Source organism: Lepidochelys kempii, chromosome 9 (genome assembly GCF_965140285.1).
Source record: "Lepidochelys kempii isolate rLepKem1 chromosome 9, rLepKem1.hap1, whole genome shotgun sequence".
NCBI classification, from domain to species: domain Eukaryota; kingdom Metazoa; phylum Chordata; order Testudines; family Cheloniidae; genus Lepidochelys; species Lepidochelys kempii.
In genome coordinates, this window is record NC_136388.1 from 73,878,856 (window position 1) to 73,894,331 (window position 15,476).

General features: G+C 35.1%; 1 protein-coding gene across 7 annotated transcripts in view; it reads right to left on the minus strand.

Moving 5' to 3' along the window:
- Nucleotides 1-1,429: 1,429 nt before the first annotated feature.
- ZNF711 (zinc finger protein 711) overlaps nucleotides 1,430-15,476 on the minus strand; it is a 40,320-nt gene continuing 26,273 nt past the window's right edge. For 2 of the 7 annotated variants that reach the window (XM_073360886.2, XM_073360887.2), the window contains exons 4-9: nucleotides 9,381-9,539; nucleotides 8,668-8,814; nucleotides 7,848-7,985; nucleotides 5,706-5,753; nucleotides 4,897-5,040; nucleotides 1,430-4,271 (exon numbers count right to left, since the gene is read on the minus strand). In XM_073360886.2, the coding sequence (XP_073216987.1) occupies nucleotides 3,094-4,271; nucleotides 4,897-5,040; nucleotides 5,706-5,753; nucleotides 7,848-7,985; nucleotides 8,668-8,814; nucleotides 9,381-9,539 (1,814 nt within the window). In that variant the 3' untranslated portion in view covers nucleotides 1,430-3,093. Of the gene's footprint in view, nucleotides 4,272-4,896; nucleotides 5,041-5,705; nucleotides 5,754-7,847; nucleotides 7,986-8,667; nucleotides 8,815-9,380; nucleotides 9,540-10,785; nucleotides 10,884-13,121; nucleotides 13,358-14,187; nucleotides 14,234-14,679; nucleotides 15,395-15,457; nucleotide 15,476 lie in introns of those variants that run through there. The other 5 variants (XM_073360890.2, XM_073360891.2, XM_073360889.2 and 2 more) reach the window with 5 other exon arrangements.

Here is a 15,476-nt window from a genome sequence, read left to right on the forward strand (position 1 = left end):
TACCTGAGTAGTCCATCTTTTAGATGAGATAGCGCTGATATCTGCTGGTAGAAGAGAAGGTCAGACCAGGACAGTGGCAAGATTGCTCTGATCTTCAGTCTAGTGGGTGTCGATCTTCAATCCCGGTACAAGGGAAACCCATGCTGTGTCAATATAGTCAGTATAATTTTTAGGAACAAAAAATATAAACATTTTCAATTAACTAGATTTTAACTTAGATTAGTTTGTGAATGGTTACAAGAAGGTATTTGGTTTAAATGGGAAAGAAAAAGAAAATAGATTCCCCAGGTTCCCATCTTTTATATCTGTGAGTGCATGCCCACAGGGTACACTGAATTTGTAACAAGCCAAAGAGGAACATTTTGGTGGGAATCCCTTTAAAATATTTACAGGATACCACAACTTGAAGGCTTTTGTTTTGTTCTGAAACATCTCCACACAGGAAACTCTGATTCAATTATATATTTTTGTATATTTGATTATAGTTTACATAATTCCACTGAAAAAACATGAAGTTAGAGGGAGGAAACTCAAATAAAAAAAAAAGGGTTTAGTGTTTTAAATTGTGAACTGTTCTTATTCTTATGAAAAATTAAAATCTACTTGTGGTTTTTCCAAAATGTGTGGAAAATTATGTTTTTGCAGAATCCAAACAAGGAAACTCAAAGGAACATCAATTACTTTCCATATTTGTTGACAGTTTTAGTAAATATGTTGAATTAAATTTATTGCAAAGTCTCACTGCTAATTAGAGCTGCACAAATAACTGATCTGTTGGTTTACTAGCTGATCCAAAAAAATTAAAAAACAAATTTTCTTCAGACCAACCAAAGAAATTCCCACCCTCCCCGCTTCAATTGTTGGTGAACCAATAAAAGTTGGGAAAAAAAAAAAAACTGTTTGGGGGCTGAACAAAATGTTTTGCTTGACCCAAAATGAAATGAAACACTTAATTTCTGAGTTTTTAAAGAAAAATAAAATTGAATACTTATAAACAAAAAGAAATTTTGAATAGCAAAAATGAAAATGGTTTGATTAATTAAATGTCAAAACAAAACATTTTTATTTTTTAAGAAATTTTTTGGAGGCCTTATGGGAGGAGTTTCAACCAAAACAATTTATCACAGTCAACACAAAGGAGTGAAATGTTTTGGCTGATCTGAACCTGCATTTTTTGGCGAAAAAGTTTTAGCCAAAAAAATTTCACCCAGCTTTAGCGCTAACACTACACAATGAAAATAATTAAACTGAACAATAAAAAAGTGGTAGCCTGTTTGAAAGACACTTGTCAGTTAATTGGCTTACCGCAGTCCAGATGATTAAACTCATACAAAGCTGAAAAGAACGATGAAATTAAAATATTAGGCACACTTTCAGTGAAGGAGAACATTCCCAGAATCAGCATAAATGAGAAACAAAGACTCCAAAGAACCTTGGAGTGCAAGAGATGCATTTTATTGTATGCTCATTACGATGAGTAACACATTTAGAAATAATAATCCCACGTAACAGTGACAATCTTATTTTACAGCGTGTACATCATTTTTTACAGCCACATAAAACACTTATTTTTCTAAGAGATTTCCCAATTTAGCTTTCTGAAGTTTAGAAATATAAAAAAAATTTATTCTCAAGGAACTGATTCTCATCTGGTGCAAAAACAAAATATGAACATTATCTGAAACACAAAGCCACAATATAGCATGAAGTAAAGTTACAATTTATCATGTGAACAGCTCTGTGCAAACATGAAGCAACTAAAAGTAAAAAAGTACACATTATATGCATAACATTTTTGAACAGGTTTTTCATTAAATAGCCCTAGACCAGCTTGTTATATTAAGCGCCATTTGATTTGCAGCATGCTAACACAAAGCATTGTTTAAAGGGATGCATATTTTAAATGTATACACTGTAAACTGAAGATCCACCTCCAAACTCGAGTGGCAGCATATTTTTCTGGTTAAATACTGCATATATACTTTCTTACAGATTGAAAATGCATGTTTATAGTATGGTAGAGATTTTTAAAGAATTGATTAAAAGGTGCAATTTTATGTCTATACTGAAAATTGTATATTAGCAGGTAGGACTATAATAGCCATACCTGTTATAAACACTGCCCTAAAGAACCTCTAAGTATTTTGTATTTTAATTCAAGAAAACTATTGTGTTCTTTGAATCTTTTTTAATACTCCTTTTAGAGAAGATCTTAAAGTAGCAAGAAAAAAAAAAAGTGTTGAGACAACACTATCAGCTGCATTCATTTTTTCCTTTTAAAAAAATGACAGATTCAAAGGTATTTGTCATGTGCCATACTGAACAACATTCAACTGCAGTTTCAGATAAAAAAGGGAAATTATATACATACATATTTTTAACCCTAGCACCGGAACACCACCTTTGAGCTCATAACATAATGCAATATTTTTAACATCATATCCTGCCATAAAAGAGGTTAGCAGCTCTGAAAATAGTTTTAAAAAATTACTCACTGAACCTAGACTAATAAAGGAAACAAAAAGGTTTCCCAATGAAATTTTTTTTTTTTTTTTAAAAAAAAGGGGGGAGAAACCCCAAAATTTGACTAATTCTGGAATACACTTTCCAGGCACAATTTAAAAACATAATGACCAAGTGATTGACTTATATTCTTTTCAAAACTGCATAAGAAGTTAGAATTGGTTGCTTTGACAAAAAGTTTGTAAATAATCCCACCACAACTGAACAGTTTTCATATTGGAGACAAATGCTGTTACTGATGAAATGGATAACACAATCATCTTCGTTTTCTCTTCTATAGCTTAACAATGTATAATACTATTAAATAGAAGACATTCAGAAATCCTTCTGCAACCTTTCAGACATTCATCCATCTTTCTGCATTCTATAGTGCTCTTTAGGTTCTGATAAGCCACAATCATAGGACTATGAGATCCCTGTCAACCTTAATACTTTTAAGACTTTTAATACAAAGAATGTAAAGTTATGATTTAATATCAAGCTTTGAAACCAGGAGAAACAGTTCATGAGATTTTTTTCCCCAATTAGCATATCACAGTTTCTAAATTGCTTCCTTCTCAACATCATATATTACATTATGGCCTCTTTGTGATGCCTCATTATATGTTGATTTTTTTCTGATGGTCTACGGAATCCCTTTTTGCAGTATTCACACCTGTGTGGATAGTCTTTTGTGTGTATTGATATTACATGTCGCTTAAAGCCTGATGCATCCGTAGTGCTATATTCACAATACTGGCATTGATACACTTTTCTTCCACTGTGGGTCTTCATGTGCTTCTTAAGTTCGTTTTGCTGCCTAAATCCTCTCTTGCACCTTTTACATTTAAAAGGCAGGTCCTTGGTGTGAACTGAGAGGATATGTCCACTAAGTACAAAAGGATCTGAAGTTTTAAAGTCACAGTGCCTACACTGATGTATCTTTTTACCTTTGTGGGTTTCACTATGCTTTTTGAGCTCAGATGGACGATGGAAGCCTTTTTCACATACCTCACATTTGTGGGGAAAGTCCTTCGTGTGAACCGAAATAATGTGTCGTTTCAGGTCGCTTGAGTTGGTGCTCTTATGGTCACAATGTGGACACTGATGAGTCTTATGTCCTTGAAATAACTCTGTGTGCTGCTGAAGTTCTTTTTCATCTGTGAATGCCTGGGGACAATGCTCACATTTAAATGGTAAATCAGTCCCATGTTTGGATTTTATGTGTGTTTTTAGATTGGACTGATCAGCACATCTGAAGACACAGTGCTGACACTGGTATGGCTTTTCTCCTGTGTGGGTCCTCATATGCTTTTTAAGCTCAGATGGATGACGGAATCCTTTCCCACACTCAACACAAACATGAGGAAAGTTCTTGCTGTGAACTGCAAGCAGATGTCTATTCAGCAGTCCCTGTTCTGCAGTCTCATAGTCACAGTATTTGCACTTGTGTAGTTTAGGCTCCTTGTCCCTCAATATCAGTTTATTAGAACTCAGTGGGCTTGCCTCTCTGTATCTCCTTGTATATTCTGTAAACTCATGGGTTTTGTCAACTTTATTTATAAGTTTATGGCTTTCCAGATGGTTGTGGAAACTTACTTTTTTGTTAGTTGTAAAGTCACAATCCGTACACTGGTATTTCTTCTTAATCATATGATCTGGGTGGTTCTTCATATGCCTTTTCAGGAATCCTCTCGATTTAAATTTTTTCCCACATATGTGACAAGGGTAAACAGTTAAGGGCTGTCCGTCAGGACCTATTATAACAGCTGTTTTCAAACAAACAGAAGATGTTATGAAGAAAACTGTTAAAAGTGCTGAATTAAAAAGAACTGCTCAAGAACATTTACTTGAACTTCACACATAGAGCAAATAGTTTAGTAGCTTGAAACAACCAAATCCCAGACATCTAAAATTTTAAATACTGTTAAAAGAGTTGACTGAAGCAAGGCATAAAACCCCATTGCTACCCCAATGCACGGGCACTGGTGACACTCGTTTACTGAATGGACCACAAATTAATGGAGAGATTGCCTTGTTAATCAACCTTTCTCCCATTCCCAATTGTGTATATCTCGCCTCCCATTCATGATCACGTAATATCCCCGTGACAACTACAGGAATTGTTTATGTGGATAAGTATTAGAAAAAAATGTATTTTAGATGTCTTTTAATGCAATTTGCCAGCTGGAAATTAAGAGAGTCAGCATGATGTACCAGCCAGCAATCTGTGGACCATCAGCAAATTCTCCAGGGACAACAGTTTTAAAACAGTTGCACTACACAATTTCAGTGGTGGTAGGGGTTTTTTTTGTTGGTTTTCTTTTAACTAGTTGCAGGAAAAAGGATCTTTCCATATTAAACCAATACAATAAACAATGAAAAATATTCTACCTGTTTGCCACTGCCTGGTTTCTCCCCTCCTCCTCTTCTTGGCTTTTTGTTTAAGCGCTCTATTTGTGTTAATGCTATCACAGATTTGCAGGTACTGTGCTGCATTACCATTTTTGTTTTCTAATCGTGTATCCAAGTTATTTCCTGAATACAAAGATCAGACACCATAAAAACTATAAGCAAGTTTTTTCTTTGGGACTAGATGACTGGAATCACATGGGAGCAAGTCACTTTACATTACCTTAAAAAATAAATGTTCACTGCAGAAAGGAATGGGCAAGTTTTTTTTCAAAGGGTCAATATTTACCATAGTTATTGATAAGGCATTATAGAAGAATTTAATTCAATTTGGACTCATTCTGAACTCTGTTTCCTCCACTCCCAAACCCTTAACATTCAGCCGATTATTCCTGTTCTTTCCTTCAACCTAGCAGTCCTTTATTTCCCAGTGGGCTCATTTTCCCTTCCCTGGTTACCCAAAACTGTACTAAAAGATACTGATGTACATTTCTGAGGGCTTCTGCTGTATATAGGATTGTTCTTATTTCTACAATGTTTATGTAATTGAAATTCCTTGAAGAAATGAGTTCCAAGTGTATGGAACCCTTACACATATGCATTCTGAATAGTTTGGTAGCATTCACTGATCAGGAAAGCTGTGGATTAGGAATTTGTCAATATTCCATGAAATAAGGGAGAGTCATGAATTTCTTAATGGAAAAATCTGATATACAACTGTGTTTTTTCAAAAAATTATGAAAGCAAATGAATCTCTTGCTCTTGTATCAAATATAATTACACGTTCTCACCTGCTGCTTGACAGTCTTCATACCTTCTGGGCAGTCGTCTTTCATCTCCTATAGAACACAGTATTTTACTAATTCATAAACTGAAATTGTATTTGACAATGATTGTTTGAAACTCCTTGTGTGAGAGAATAGCTAGCAAATTTTATTTACTGCAGAGTCCTCCCCATTCTGACCGCTCTCTACAGAGATGCCAAACCAGATAATGACCATACTGTACATATACCTCTACAAATTTGCTTTCATTCTTAGGTTCTGTAAACAACACCTAGTACGAAATAACCAAGTTCCACGATTCTCTTTTGCATGAGAGCAAGTCCAAATATCTTGCTTTCCTATCAAGAACTTGGTGCATGACAAGTTTTGGACTAATTTTCTATGTCTTGATACAATGGTCATTCAGCACTTGCACGAAGAATGCTGAAGCTCTATGGGATGAAATGGGCTACATCTTAGTAGTATTCTCATTTTCTTATTCTGGACTGAAAAAGTTTTTTCTATGCTTTTGGACTCTGTGGTTCAAACACATTTTTGTCGAACAGCTAATGGGGTTAGAAGTATATCTGGCCAGGACTTTTCTGTCAGATTAATTTTCTGATGAAAATGCCCTTTTCACAACATTAAAATTTTTCCACAAAAAATCGATTTTCCATGAGGAAAATCAAAGAGATGGCTCTTCTGGCTGCTTGCCTGGAACACTCATCAATTTCATTTTCAGCCTGCAGGGAGAAAGTTAAATTAACAAGAGTCTTCCAAGCGAGTTGCTTGCAAGCAGAAAAATTTTGAATTTTTCATCCTTGCCCACAACATTTTTTTTTAAATCATTTTTAACTTTTCATCCTGATTCAGGATGGAAAAAAATTCAAAATTGCATTTTTCACAGGAAGGGATTTCCATTTTGCAGCCAACTCCAGTTAGAACTCCGTCCTTAAACAACTGACTCTCTCTTTCATGAGTCAGAGATGATCTGAGAGGATATTCCCTTAAATATGATGGATTTACAAGTTAAAACCCTACAGCATAGTAAATATATATGATATTAATAGAATATACAGAATTTGAACCATTAAAACTTCCTAGTAAAATGTTCATACTATTCAATCCCCGTCACAGAGAAAGATGAAGATCAACTTATTAAGACCTTTTAAAAAAAAAAACAACCAATACACAATTTGTTTTCCGTCAGAGGATGAAGAGTCTGATTATGCAGTATAAGGCTATGTCTACACTACCACTTATATCAGTATAACTTATGCTGCTCAGCGGTGAGAATAACCCCCCCATCTCCACGACACTGGTTACACAGACGTAAGCGCCAGTGCGAACAGCGCTATGTCTGGAGAAGAGCTTCTCCTGCCGACATAGCTATCGCCACTTCTTGGGGGTGGATTAATTATGTTGACTGGAGAGCTCTCTTCCATTCTCATAAATTGGCTACACTAGAGATCTTACAGTGGTGCAGCTGCACTGGTACAGCTGCGCCACTCTTAAGCTCTCTAGTGCAGACATGGCCTAGGACTGAGAAAGGAAGATGTCTGCATGACAAACCCTAAGCTTATTTTCTCACACTCATTCCTCTTTTCTCAGATAAAACTTGTGTGAACCTTTCACCAGCCAGCTTCATGTATTTTAAACAAATTCCTTTAGCTTACGCAAGATTCTATAATGCTCAGTAGCTGACCTCAAGATATGCAAGGGAAATTTGCATGCTAGACATCTCTGAACTAGTACCTGGAACAACTTTAACAAAACCTTACAAACTACAATGCTTTCCCTTATATAAAACCCAACACTAAGCAAGGTATTTATTATGATTAAGAAAAAACAGATATTAAAATAATTTAAGGGCTGTCTGGCAGGCTAGTGAACAAAACACTAGAGTTTGGGACTAGCATTTTTCTTCATTCCTTAGTTGCAAGAGTCTGAGGGCATTCTGGAGAAAGTATACACAGCCGCTGAAATATCACTTAGATATTTCAATGTCTGACTCTTGTAAGTTAATGACTGGCTACAAACACAGCTCTTTACAATTCTCCTTAGACAGAGCTAAGAGGTAGGAAAGTCATGCTCTACAAGACTTGGGAGCTAAGTTAGGGGAAAAATAAGAGGAGGCATTCCCACGAAAAGAAGAATCTAGGATCCTACCATAAGCAGCAGCCCAAGCAACAGGAACAAAAGTTTTATTCACAGCAGAGTCTTCAAGTTGTGTGTCGGGAAGTGATGTTGCTTCCTCTTCACCTACAATGACCTCCATATAAACTTCATCTGCTATTTCAGCACAACCTACATTTAAGGAGGAGAAGTTGTGATTCTGGAATTAATTTTACTGTATGTTCAGCCTAAATTTTCCTTTGCTTATTTTCATATTATTATTCTGCTTAGTAGGGGTACCCACTGCACAATTCTCTTCCTTCCCCAAAATACTTGTACAGGGTTATATTGTTTTATCCACATATATTGCTAGACCTGAGACAGAAAAAATAACTATCAACCAAAAGAAGCTTGTAAGTGTGTAACTGTTGATGGTTCTTTGCCACTTTGCCAGAATAAGTACTGTTCTACTTAATAAAATGTAAAAAGTGATCTAAAAGGGTCTTGACACTCTCAATAACAAAGTTGTTTAAATGAGCTAAACAAGATTTTAGCATGGTAGTTTGTTAGGCAAACTGAAAAATTAGCAAGTTGCAAAAATCAATTACTTATTGACTTAATCAACGATCACATTAAATTCAATACAAATAATCTACTGCTTGTATAGGATAGGCACAATATGTATTTTATAATAACTATAGGCTACTCTTATTTGTGGGCAAGGCAAGATATGATTTCCACTACTTTAAATCTGGGAGCAATTATTCACAAACATGAAAAAGTTCCTTTTAGAAAGTGACCAATATTATGCATACAGTTTTCATTTCTGGTATTATTTTTTAAATGTACTTTTTTTAAAAAAAAGAATTCTTACTAATATCTTCATCTTCCTGAGAAGAGTCCTTAACAGCCATGTAAACCATCTTTTCTCGCTGCATTCTGCCTACAGCTCCCTGCTCAATGACTCCAGCTACAGAATGTCCATTGTGGAAGTCACTCTCTGTGACAATTTCTGTTCCTCCTTGAAAAAGAAAAACACAGTCAATGTAAACAAGATAATCTAGAATATCATCTCATGAGAATTAAATTAGAAAAATGTTTTATCAGTATTTTTTTCTGTTTTAGACAGCCATTTAGTAAAACCCCGATTAAGTGCTTTGAAATAAATGTTTTCTTGCCATTATAAATTTCATATTTGTTACTCATTAGTGGCACATTAGACAAAACCCTCCTTTCTCACCAGTATATTGACAAAAATCAGGGCTGAATGGTTGGATAGTACTATTCGGGGGGGGTATCATAGCCATAAACCGTGTCAGTTTTTGCATGCTAGTAGTGTGTTAAATATGAACAGAAATATTATGTGTCACCCCAAAGCTTCTATTTTATGCTGTGTTTTGAATATTGTGCTGGCAAAAACCAGACTTGAGATTCTTCCTTGAGAAAGGAAGTTAAATTGGGTTGACATAACCAGCAGACCACTACGAAGATGTTATTTCACATACTGCAAAACAGTGGATTTTATTAAAGAACACAAAACTAGCATTTTCAAACTACTGAATCAACAAACAGAACGTAAGACCGTACCTATTTCCACATCATCCTCAGCTTCAGCTTTAAATATATACACTTTTATAACTTCTGAACCAAATCCATCATCTTTAGAAACATCATCGTGTGAAACCTCAGTGCTGATTTTTAAAGGTGTGCTTCCAATATGGTCTAATTTTTCTCCAACATCATCCACTGTAAAAATAAAAAAAGGACAGTGAGGTTCACGCACAAATTTTGTTAGGACTCAAGAAGTGATCTCTAGCAAGTTTTCCTCACATATTCAATATGTAAGATCCAATGGAACTACTATTGTAACAGGTTCCAGAGTAGCAGCCGTGTTAGTCTGTATCTGCAAAAAGAAAAGGGGGACTTGTGGCACCTTAGAGACTAACAAAGCTTTTGCTCAAATAAATTTGTTAGTCTCTAAGGTGCCACAACTACTCCTTTTCTTTTTACTATTATAAAAGCAGTTATACAGACAGTTCCTTTTTCTTTTATATCTTAGTCTATTTTAGTAAAGTACAGTACTCAATTTCATTATCAAAACTTAGTAAATGAAGGACAAACATGGTTGTAAAATGAATCACACAGGAAGCACCCTCATTAAGTAATTAAAAAGTACCTGATATTTATTCTATTGTAAACTATTAAGCCTAGAAGGTATAGATGGATCAAAAAGTAAAAACACAAGACATATCTAATATAATTAAAAAACAAACCCAGAACCTGCTATTTTAATTCTTCTGAGATTTTCAAAATGCTCTACTGTCGACAATATCTATTACTAGTAACTAAAAGCTGTTATTCTTATCAAATGTGTTTTAGTCTGGCTGTGAGGTTTTGGGGTCAGTTATTATCCTGGCAAGTATATTTTTGAGATTTTGTCTCTTGCTAGTTAAAAGTTGAGATAGTAATATTTGGATTAATGTCCAACTATTTGAAGTTGAGCTACCTGCCATCCTTCATGTCTATAACTGAAGGATTAAGTCACCTACTACTCAATCTACTTACTTTTATCAATACAATCAAATTCTTACATTCGAACTACTATTAAGTGGAAGAGCAGAGTTTTGATAAAGTAAATGTTAACATATATAGGGCTGATTTCATAGCAAAGGACACTGAAAAAGCCTGATCAGAAAATGCTTGCTGTTGTGTGCCCTTTGTTAATCATGTATTGACAGAACACTACCTACTCCCTTTGCACATGGGCAGCATAAGGTTAATGCAACACTGAATATCCACTGAAGCCCTCAAATGAGGAATGAATTCCACACTTTGAAATAAGCCGTAACCCATACTGGATCATTTTCCAGATTCAAAAATATGTATATTATATTAGACATACAAAAACCGTGAGAATTTCTTTAAAAAGAGATGGGTTATTTCTTTATGACTTGGCATAATCTACTCTGAAAGTCATTTTAATGATACCTACTCAACTGCAGCAGGTTTTTTTGGTGTCACTGATGAAACTTGTGAATCTCAGAAGTCTTTGAATGAGTCAGAACAATACTGGAGCTACTGAAAACAGAACTAAATAGACATAAAGCAGCTAATTGATTAACATTAAAAAATCAACAAATACTAATGTAAAGTATTACAAAATTAAATTTCTGTAATTTAATAAAGATTAAAAAAATGTGAAAGAATAGGAGACTACATAATCTTTTGCATATTTCAAGCTTTTTAAAAAAAAGATTGGCTTGTAAATGGGGAGGGAGTTTGTAAAAGACAAACTTGGATCACTGAAAGCAATTGTAAATTTCTCCTCTTCTGGATGAGCTTAAACCTTTTTCCTTTTAATTTAAAGAATTTATGGCTGATCTTGTTTTATTGAAATCAGTGGGAGCAGGATCAAGGATCAAGCCCTTATTTCTTAAACATGTCCTGAATAACTGTATTGTATAACATCCACCACCTCCCACCTAAGAGGACTGCATGATGTCCAACATAAGAAAACAAACACCAAAAATAGCAAAACTAGAAAGGAATCTACAAATACCTTTGATTAGTAAGTTTACCAGTATCAGGCTGTTAATACAAATTTTATATATGAAGCAGCTATAGCATGCACTATTAGAGCATGCTCATGTTATCAGAATGGTGTTTCCACAGATAAGACTAAATCCAACTATCCATGTGCCTTTTAAAGGAAAGGAAGGGAGAGCTAAGACAACCAAGGTTTTGTCTATTAAAGGGTGCTATCAACTTAAATATTTTGAATCTGACTATTTTCTAATATCTTGGAACGGACTAATTTTCTGCTAAAGCATCTTTAATGACCTGATCCTTTTTATTTAAAAAATCCTTTAAAAGTTACAGGATTTTCTGTTCCATTTTTGATGTCTTTCCAATTAAGTCCTCAATCTTGCAAAGATTTATACACATGCTTTGTTCTACCAAAGTGAGTAGTTCCATTCCTAAATCTTTGCGGTATTGGAAACTGACTATACAGGAGAAGAATGAAACTGACTACACAAAGTGCTGTTAAATGTACAAAATAAAAAGTATAAAAAATTTACACTAATTTAATGGGTTACTTGTAACTATAATAGGTATAAAACTGAGGTAAAGTGATTTTAAGATGATGACTTTAATCATCATCCACTTTTCTGTTTTTTAATTTACAGATTTTACACACAATCAATTTAAATACAACAAATAAACATGTTAATACTTTAAAGATTGTTCAAAAGTGGAAGCCTTCTCCTATCAGGAACAGTGGAATAATCAATTACATTACTTTTCTTCATATAGTGTATATTGATGTATATTGTATCTTATTGCTTAATATACAACTTACTTTTAACCACATCTGTTAAAAATTCTAAATCCCTGCTCTGGCAGGCAACATTATTGCAATAACTAAAATATTAGAAGTATTTCTAAACCAACAAACATCCTCAGCCTGATTCTGAGAGAGGCTAAGCACATACAACTGAAACCGAAATCAACAAGTTTGTCCTAAACTATATATACCTAGACTCTCTGAAAATTAAGCTGCTCCTCTTTTAATAAGTGGAGCTGAAATATACTCAAAATGTTTAAACTGAATATAACAAAATTTGGAGTCAACTCCTGAAATAAATCTGCAACGTAATAGATATATTTAGGAAATCTGGATGGTTTGAGGGAATGGTAATGGAATATAGTTGTTTTCACTTCTAGAATGATGAAACATATCTAGCTCACCCTCAGTAGCAATTAAAAAGTAAACTATAAGTTCTACCACTTACTTTGCTAGTCTATATGAAATAAGTTTGGTGATCTCAGTCCACTTTTCAGAGACAGTCGTATTAGAAATAAAATCATCATAGTTAGCACTAATTAGTTTTTGTCCACAGTGTTAGCAGAGAGACTGAGAACTGAAGTAATTTCTAATTCCCAGAGATTTCCTCTTTGACGATAGGCAGTGTCCAGATGCTTGCTTGAACACCACCCATACACAATACATACTGTATGGACTTCTTAAGAGGACTCCAGTTACACAGGCTGTTAATCTAGTGCCTTTAGGAATACTAAATTCACATTTTTGTAAAGTATTTGTTTTAAAACAGGAATAAAAGTTTCTACATCACACAGTAAGTCAGTAAAATAATGGTGAACAGAACACCAGTCTCCTGGCTCTGAGTTCTCCACTATAAACATAAGATAATGCTGTTTCCTCATTTATAAAAAACAACAACCAGATTGCTTTAGAAATATATGCTGTATCCTCCCAAATAAGCACAAGAAGAGGAGCATTCAGCACACTTATAACTTAAATCTTACCTTTTTTAGTTGTTTTCAGGTGTGTGATGTCCAGATTCACTGTGGATTGCCAGCTCCCAATTCATGTGATATCTCAACATGCACTATGCTGGTGATATCACACCCACCAAAGAAGTCCCATGATTTTACAATTTTGCAAAGTTTTCTAAAGTTTAATATGTTTATTTTATATACCATATGGTACAATATAGGAAATATATATTAAAATATTTTAGCAAACTATGCAACACTGTATTGTAATATACTAAAAAGGAGGTGGTGGTGGAACATTACCTTACCCCTAAAGGCCAGCTCCAGTGTTGTTCTTTGGTGGGTATGAGGTCCCCCGCATAGTGCTTACAGGGCCAACACATAGACCAGAAGCTGGCAATCCCCTGTGGGTCTGAATATCGCAAACCTGAAAAACAAAAAACAAAAAGTATGTTTTAAGTTACAAGTGTGACAATTGTCCCATTTACCCTGGTTATCTGGTGTGTACAGTATACAGATTAAAATCTCATTTTGTTTGTTTTAAATAATCTAAAAAGGTAGTTATATTTAAAACAAACTTTCTATCTTAACTTCTAAATTTCCCTTTTTTTTTTTTTTTTTTTTTTTGTGGTGACGCTAATGCAGGGATTGGCAACCTATGGCCTGTGGCCTGCCAGGGTAAGCCCCCTGGCGGGGCCAGGCCAGTTTGTTTATCTGCCGTGTCCGCAGGTTCGGCCGATCGCAGCTCCCATAGGCTGCAGTTCGCCACTCCAGGCCAATGGGGCTGTGGAAAGCGGCGCGGACCGAGTGATGTGCTGGCCGCTACTTCCCACAGCCCGCATTGGCCAGGACGGCGAACTGCGGCAAGTGGGAGCTGCGATGGCCGAACCTGCGGGCGCAGCAAGTAAACAAACGGGCCCGGCCTGCCAGGGGGCTTACCCTGGTCGGCTGCGGGCCAAAGGTTGCCGAACCCTGCGTTAACGTATCCCATTGGGTCATTTTAAGTCTCCAGAAACTGTGATTTGACATATCCAATATGCCATCGCTTGATTTGTAAGTATATTAAGAATTGAGTTTTCAACCTTATGATTTTTACCTGATATGCTCATAATGCTTCCATTAATGTAAGAAGTTAAATTCATCTGCACAAAACAAAACAGATCAATGGTGACAAACTTCTAGTGAAAACTTTGACTATTACAAAGTTTTCTGTGCATATAAACTTCTGAGCAAAAAGATCAGACTATACTTATTAGTTTCCAGGTAACATTTACCACTAAAATAAAGATTTTTCCTTATAAATTTATAGGATAGCCAGAGGAGATACAAACTTAAAATGGTGAAAACTACATTTAAGCAGTATTAACACTGTAACACAAAGCAGCAAGATAAGGTAATTTTGAACTAAAGCTCCAAGCTTTAATCCAGCTTTTTGTCCCAGAACATTGTATACTGTAGGGGGTTCCCAAACTGTGTTCCACAGAGCACTTGGCGGTGATCCATGAAGAGCTAGCAGGTCATATGAAGTAAGATCTTTGTTTCAAGATGTTACACTTCATTAAAAGACAGCTAAAAATAATATAAATACTTTTCTAAGATTATGGTTCCATATAAACAATTGCTGTTGTTGACAAAGGATGTTATGTGTTCATGAATCAGAAAAATGTCCATGCGATAATCTCTCTGTTCAGAAGTGGTCCACACTACAAAAAAGTTTGACAACCCTGGTAATATATCATGGGGAATCATAGCATACAATTATACTCCTTTAATATATGTTGCATATTTGACTATACAGTAAAACATCTATACTAATCCGAGGTTTCAAATTCTTGGCTCGCTAGACATATTTATCTGTCCCAGCATGACAGATTCAGATTCTGTGGAAAACAAGTTCTCATTTTCTTTAAGGAAACAAAAAGAACCACTATCTAGCTGTAAAAATGTACATATTATCTTCAGAAGCATAACCAATTCAGCGCCATCTTATAAAATCTGAAAAAACAGCTCCATAGGACTGATTCTGCAAGGTGATGAGAACTCTGGTCCCAATCAACCAAAACATTTAAGTATATGCTTAACTTTACGGTTAATTTTAAAGTTAGCATATACTTTGTTGCACCAGGACCGGAGTGCTCAGCACATTACAGGATCAAGCCCCATGAAAGGTGAGAACTGTCCTAGTGGTCTAAATGAGACGATGACTTTAAAGCCTAATAATGACACTTCAAAAACCAGATTTTCTTATAACTCAGGTTGCAATTGCGTTTACTCAGACCATGATGTGCCTAAAACACAGTCACAACAACTACCATCAAGTTAAAGTTATCTACCTTAGAAGGAATTCCAAAGATGACTTTACTTACAATTACAAGGATGCAGTTG